This window comes from Typopeltis vanoorti, chromosome 20 (genome assembly GCF_054136105.1).
Source record: "Typopeltis vanoorti isolate ZY-2024b chromosome 20, IOZ_Tvanoo_1.0, whole genome shotgun sequence".
Classification (NCBI taxonomy): Eukaryota; Metazoa; Arthropoda; class Arachnida; order Uropygi; family Thelyphonidae; genus Typopeltis; species Typopeltis vanoorti.
In genome coordinates this window covers 101,783,747-101,791,463 of record NC_143568.1, presented here as the reverse complement: position 1 = coordinate 101,791,463, position 7,717 = coordinate 101,783,747, and the positions used below count along the sequence as shown (strand labels likewise).

Genomic DNA, 7,717 nt, shown 5'->3' with positions numbered 1-7,717 from the left:
CTACTACAAGGGCCCTTTAAAACCAGTAGTATCTTCATCTCATAAGACTATTGTCGCTAAACTTACTCAGTTAAGTATGGCATCATATAACTCAAGCAGTTAACCTACTTCCTCTCTAGAAGTTGGTTAACTGTGACTGCGTCATACGTGTCCTCAAGTATACAATGTATTTTAGTACAATTGCATCGTCACACTTCCTAGGAATTCACAAAATTGTGAAAAATACATTTAAAAAAAAAAACCGTTTGTTTTCTTAGGACAGATACTAATGGTAAAAATTCTTATCAAATAGAAGAATAGTAACCAAGCAACGGAAACAAAATCTTGTTACAGTTACTTCAAACATTCCTGTTTAAAATTCAAATAAATTGAAGTATTTTTAAAATAATTAGGAAAAAGAATTGTTCAGTTAAGAACAAACATAAAATATTTAGAATTTTAAAGACATCCGGTTAATTTTTTTAAAAATTAAATATGCTACTAGAGGGCAGCACTGTCCATGGGATAGACATGTATGTATGGATACAAAAGATCTAATACATGGATGTCCAACCTTTTGGCTTGCGTAGGCCACATGGAGTGAAGAGGAAATGTCTTGGGCCGCATATAAAATGTATAATATAGTTAATGTGTATAAATAACAAAACTTTCTTTATTTTTTTAAATTTTTTATCATAACATTAAGAAAAAGAGGGCAGCATATCAGAAATATTTGATCTCTTCGTATATTTCATTCTTTAAAATAATTGTTCACAAATGTACTTACCACCGAAAAGCAATGATATGAATAGAACGCGATTTTGAAGGGAAGGATATTTTTTTCTGGGAAGATAGGTCTTATAACAATCTAGCAAAGAGACATGTGATCAAAGTTTTCTTTGAGTTGAATAGCTGATATTCCTGAAAATTCGAATATAATGCATTTATGTCGACTGAAAATGGAGTCGCAAATATATATTAAAAAAAAAATTGATAATCTAATTCGGTCTCCATGGAGGCGCTGTTGTGTAATAATAATGAGAATAAGAATTTAGAACAAAAATAAAACCCTGTGGCATATAAAATTGATTTATTTTTATTTTTTTTTTATTTCTTTTCCATATGGGAATATTGAAGTCTTTATTTTGGTATTGCATCGATAGTGTCAAATGAAATCATACACAGAACATCTGTGTACTAGAATAACAGCGTAGTTCTTTGATTAGACATCAATATTTTCAGTTAGCACTCGCATGTTTTCTTATCTCCAATTTTAGCAAAATGCTTTTGGGCAATAGAAGTTGGTGTTTTTCTTGAAATTCAACAGGCATCTAATGAGGAAAATAAATAAATAAATAAATATACGAGACTTGAATGCAAACTAGAAAGTCAAACTAATGAAAATCCGTTTATAAATATTTAATGAAAATGAACTATTTCAATAGATTTGTTTTATTTAGTTTTTTTATGTTTTATTACAAAACATATCGCATAGAATTTTGGTAGGAGATTAAAGAATATTGAGTTATTTCCTTCAAAGTACGATTGTCTTGATTGAATGCTGCAATTCCAGTCATCTTTCCAATGTCCAATGAGTTTCCGATAGTCCTATTTGGACATGGTTGATTATTGTAATCGGAATTCAAGAGTATATCCTGAATGTCGTGGAATTTTTTTTGGTCATCTGGGTGATTTTCATTCTAGAGAACCTGAATACATTCACAGAAGACTATGTATTATGTCTGTAAATATTTTCCTGTCCGATTATTTGTCTGATTTACACGATGAAAATCCTGAGTTTCCAAAAGAAAAGACATTATTACTTCTGTTATGAGATTGGTAGGTATTTAAACAGAAAAGATATTTAGAAAAAAAAGAAGGCAACCTTTAAAGAACTTAAATTAAAATTATAATTTTAGGGTTGTATTCAATCATATGAATTACAATCAAGCAAATATTAGGTATGTCATTTTTGTAATTGTCTCCCGTCAGCAAAAGGCTTACATGATTCTTCGTTCTTAACTTCACCTAAGCATTGGTGTGTCTGTCGCATGTGATTTCAGACACGTCTTGATTAAACTTAAATGTGAAAGATTCATAACAACCGACTAAATAGAAATAAGAGAGTGGCCAACGAACATATTGACACATTCATAGATATCCAACAGCATTCCTCTTTAATTCAAGTGGACTCTTTCTTATTGTTGACTTGAGATTTCAAAACGGTGTCTTCTGAGAGAGATCAGTCCAATCTAAAACATTAACGAGTGGTTGAAAAGCAAACCTGTGTTGTGTCATGCTTCTTTTCGAAATCTTAAATCTATCCCTGCATTATTCACTCAATGAGTCCACAACAGCCCCATATTCAATCATTTCCTAACGTTCCCAAATGTAACATATATTTCGTTCATTAATTACTTTTGCCAGTTCGATAAACCAGCATGTCTTGAAAAAATCCAAAATATCAAAATAACTAAAATACTCAAATTTTGCTTTGACATTACATCACACAAAAATGCAACGTTTGTGTGCAAATCTTCATTAAAAAATTCACAAAGTTCATTGGCATCTTTATAAAAAGATCTTGATTTGTATTCACAAAGCTAAAACGTTTTTCCAATACCTCGCCTTGTGACTAGAGCATTTTAGAATGACACAAGATCTAAATGCTTCTTTGCGAAATTAGAGCATGGTTCTGTTGATATAAAAGTAAATACAACTTTAAAACTGAGCATCATAGATGACCCCATTGCCTAACTTGTTGTGGTCGTTATACATTTGGGATTACTCTGAATATCAGCGACGAAAGACAAACAGACGTTTTCAGGATAAAAGCAAGTTTTGTGAAAACTGTCATAAATCCTAGGAAGCGGTGACACATTCGACAACTGCCTTCATCATCACACTAGACTCGTATTTATATTGTATCATACATAAGATTAAAAACAACTTCCTGTGACCTTATTCCTTGCACATTTTTCCGAAGGTTTGTTTGAAAACCTTTTAGTCATCCTAACTTGCGTTTCGTGTTATCTTGGTTATAAACAAAAGTGCATAATTTGCTCCTTTATCTGCATTACTAAACCAGCAAGAAACCGTTCATGTTTCTCAATGTCTTCTTAACTTAATCACAAGAAAGAACAAGCATTTGTACTTAAATTAGAAAACGTCAAAATTCGCTTCTAGGACATAAAGAAACTTTTAATGGTTTTTCAACCAAAGGGGAAGTTAGCCGGTCCCGTATCACATGGACCTCCTAGCTGATTGTGTGATGAAAACCACGAGTTTCCGTAGGTAAAGAACAACTTTCCAGGATGAGACCAGCTAACTCACCTTAGGTTGAAAAGTCCTAATAAAAGTTCTTAACGTCCGAGGCAAGATTTGAACCCAGATCTTTCCAATCAAAGAGCTTCGTCGACAGTGATGCACTCAGGAATAATCTTGGGGGAAGGGGGGGGTCAGTTGAGTAGACGATTTGAGAATACACACTACGCATCGCATACGATCTATGATTGAGCATCTGCAGTGATCGCCAATACATGATACCTGTGATCTCCTCTGGCCCGGGCAAACGAAGTAGCGCTCGGTCCGCCAGAGCACTACTTCGTTCGCCTTGCGTTCACAGCGGTCATGATTCCCGAGAGCTATAGGGTATTCCCACCTTATGTGGCCGCTAATTCATAAGTTATATAGAAATAGAAGACACGACACAACATAAATAAAAAAATGAATTTTAATTAGGAAAAGATTTTTTGGAAAATTTTCTAGTGTTTTTTTTTTTCTTCCTTTTTCTTTTTTGGGGGCCACCCCCTGGATACACCACTGTTCGTCGAAGCCTGCTGAAGTACTGAGGCTCAGAACATACTCATAGCTAAAGATAATTTCTAGTATAGTACAAGTGTCGACTTTCCTGAGATGAAGTATGGTAAGCAAAAGGATGGCGAAAATAATATTTTGACTTGAAAAGCGATGGAAGAATGAGCTGGTTTGATTACCGAGAGGACGAATTTGACTCTTTGATTATCAAGATCGAGTGCCAACATGGATTAGTAATCTTAAGTGATGTTGATGAAATAAAATTTATCAATTTGAAATTCGAGTTATCTTAAGTAAGAATGACCAACTTAAAACCCACCTGTGTTTCGGGGCATACGTGGAATCTGAAATGACGTAACATTTTCACGAGACATAATTTCACTTCAAACAGAGCAAATCTTTCCGCGATACAGTTCCTTGGTCCAATCCCAAATGGAAGATATGCGTACTGGTGAAGGTGCATCTTGTTTTCTGGGAGAAATCTGCAAGTTAGAATGCAAATATCATTTTTTTTATCAAATATAATTCCAAAGTGTTAGGGTTTTCTTCTTTTTTTTTTCTTGCACATTTATCATTATGTGTTCGTTATAATTGTTATAGAAAACTCAACTACAATAATAAGAAAGAATTTTTTCTTGGATTTTTTTTTTTGTTGCTGTTGATATTTTACCAAAAATGATTCATCTACAAGAATACATTGATGGCCAAAGTCGGCACTTAGCTGGGAACTGTGTCTCAAGCGATTGTCAACTGCGTCAAGAGACACAAAATCAATGGCTCAATCACGATGAAGTCGACTTCGGATTTCAATATCAAATCGATTCCCAGTGTCGCATTTCATAAAGTTTCAGAAAGGCATGTCGGTGTCCACCTCTATTCTCAACAACTCTAAATAGAGCGAGTAAAGCATATGCATTGTTACTGTCTCTCTACCCAGTATTGGTCAATCGAAAAAAAAAAATCTAAGTGCTTGAGATGGAGCTAATTCCTCACCTTTGGCCATCTGATTATTAACCGACCAATTAAGCATTCACACGCTTCCTGCGCGTATGTTGCTTCCCTGACGTTGCAGAAATGGAAACTATTTGGCCATTTATCATTTTCAAGGATTTCGACTAGTATTGCAAAAGAATCGAACTCTTTGTGGTGAGATGAATTAAAATCACGGAACAAAAAAAAAGTAACAAATAAGCTAATGCCTTTTATTCCCTTATAGGGAGTAGGGGAGGCCTTTTTAAAAAAAAAAAACAAAAAAACTCTATGTACCTTTTGGAGACTGGATAGGAAGCTGAATCTTCACTAGTAGCCAATCAGAGATAGCTGGCCCAAGACTATAACGAATTATAAAGGGCAACCGATGAAGAGAAGGATAAATAAGTGCTGCCATCTCTAGTTACCTAAACCCTAACAGGATATATTGCTGTATGAAATAATGCGTGTTCTTCAGTCGGTTTTCTTGAGTTTATGGGATGAAAAATCCGAATTTTCGTGAGAAAAAACCCGCTTGCTCATCCCAAGGATCAACTAAGTGGGGAACCGGTCGAAGAAAGACTTCGTAAAAGTTCCTCCACTCAGCGACTAGACTTGACCTAGTCTCTCTTTCAGCGGCCTAGCGCCGAGGATGCAAGCGTCACTTCCACAACTACACAGGCCGTTTGTCTATATTTTTCTGATTTTTTTTTCAGTTTTAATATTAAACGTTAAAATAAATATGAAATGTCACTTAACATCCTTCCCCCAAACGGAGTAGGCAGAATTCCACTAGCTCTAAGTAACTATCAATGACTGATGTGCAACGTCTCCACTTATATCAGTCACTGGTAGTTAAGTTCACGGCTTTCGAAGAATTTGAAGACTTCAAGGCAAAAATATAGGCATTTGTCGCCATTTATCTCTTGCACTATAGATCGAGTAACTCAAGGTTGCTGGAAAAAATCCTAGAAAAAGTTCTACTTAATGATTAGAATCGAACCTACAATGATCTTTCTACTGACCGTGTAACATTATAGCACCAGAAACGAAGCCACAGGGTTAATCAAGCATTAGACAATAAAATAAAACTGTATAGCAGACAGAATCTTTTTCAGTAATCTATAAAACAATCTTTGTCATTTATAATCATATTTTATTTCTTTTTATTACACATTTAGAATATTTTAATGACGAAATTATAACTTACCTGTCTGGATCAAATTTTTCTGGCTGTGGGTAATACTGTGGATCATGATGTATGGCCGTGATTGGGATAGTTATCAGCATTCCTTCTGGAACGGTGATGCCTGTATCACCTAATCTATAATCTTCGTGTGCTAGTCTCTCACTTCTACAGTAAAGATTTTAAAAAAAATGTAATTTTAGTTCTTTTTATTAGATGTTACGAGATGCAAATGCATATTAAGGAGTTATTGTAAACCTGCCACTTTTAAGACTTCACAACACTCCATCTCACCGTTATAAAATGTCACAGAACAGTAAACTCCTTCCTTGGTGGCCCTTCTTGGAAGCTAAATTGGAGATACGACCTTTTCTATTTGCATTACGAACGGCCACAAGCGGCAATGTAGCTAGAAGTCAAATATCAAAAAATAAATATAAAATCCCTCCGCGTAATTAGCAAAAAAACTCTACAGAATAATGCATACCTCGTGGCAGTGGTGTAGCTAGACCTTTTGCCGCCCGGGACGATTCCTGAGTTTGCTGCCCATCTCAATACACACCAAAAATACTACAAAAAGTCAAAACGACGTATAGAGAAAATAAATTAAAACACTGTGTTTATTTTTGAAGTAAAACTTTAATTTCAACATTCTAAAATGTCATTTTTCTTGCTTTTCTGTTAGCAAAATCGTCGATGATGTTGGCGAAATCTATTTCATAGTAATGTAGGTAATTCTTAATCAATTTTGTTTAGAAAAACTCCTCTCATAACTTGCAACACTTACAGCAATTGTGAGGAAAATTCTCAGTAATATTTGGAAATGAGTTCTCGAGACTGTATTTTAGAATTAACTGCAAAAGTTCAAAGTGCCTCCCGGGGAGAACCCCCCCCCCGGTACGCCTCTGCCTCATGGCTGGTGTCTGGTGACAATGATTTCAAATGGCTCCATAAAGAAAAAAAAAAACCACAGGAATTAGGTTGGGCCGAGGTGATGTAATTGGTTGACCCTCACCTCGTCCCAACCTAATTCCTGTGGGTTTTCTTTTTTTTCTTTATAGAACCATTTAAAATCATCGTCACCAGACACCAGCCATGAGGTATACATTCTGTTGGTCCATTTGTTGGCTAATGGATTGAAAATTAATTCGATTTTTGAGATGAGTCAATAATCTACATTATCATTTAGGGCAGGGATTCTCAACCTATGGTACGCGTACCACTGGTGGTGCGTGAACCTTACTGGTACATCTAATATCTTGAATTAAATATAGTGGTACGCCATTAGAAAAGGTTGAGAACCCCTGATTTAGGCTATTAGTTACGATAGCCAAAGAGAATACTTGTGACGTAGCACCAATATTCTCTTTCTGATGTCCATATTTTGATCGACTCCAGCTAAGTATATGAAACCTAAATTAGAACCATAACACAGAAACAATTTGGCTACTATAAACTGAATAAAAGTCTATTATGGTTTTTTACCATATGAATATCACAATATACGATGACATCTATAGTTAATAGTTTCACAGGTACAGTAAAGCTCTAAGAGACATTAAATGCTGATGGGGTTGGTTATTTACCTGATGACTGGAGGGTATTGACGTAGAGTTTCATTCACCACACAGCTCAGGTATTTCATGTTGTTTACAACATCATAGTCAGGTTCTTCCTATGAAAATATTATAAAACACGGCATTAAAGGCTTAAATTTTGTAGAAATATAACTATATTAATCACTTAATTAAAAATAATTGTAAATTA

At 34.8% G+C, this 7,717-nt stretch overlaps 1 protein-coding gene across 1 annotated transcript in view; it reads right to left on the bottom strand.

The window, feature by feature from the left end:
* Positions 1–1,080: 1,080 nt before the first annotated feature.
* The window catches only part of LOC150095723 (cytochrome P450 3A8-like), a 31,822-nt gene continuing 25,185 nt past the window's right edge, over positions 1,081–7,717 (bottom strand). The window contains exons 11-14 of the mRNA XM_090410334.1: positions 7,537–7,625; positions 5,975–6,118; positions 4,115–4,277; positions 1,081–1,310 (exon numbers count right to left, since the gene is read on the bottom strand). Of these exons, the coding sequence (XP_090266460.1) occupies positions 1,218–1,310; positions 4,115–4,277; positions 5,975–6,118; positions 7,537–7,625 (489 nt within the window). The 3' untranslated portion in view covers positions 1,081–1,217. The remainder of the gene's footprint in view (positions 1,311–4,114; positions 4,278–5,974; positions 6,119–7,536; positions 7,626–7,717) is intronic.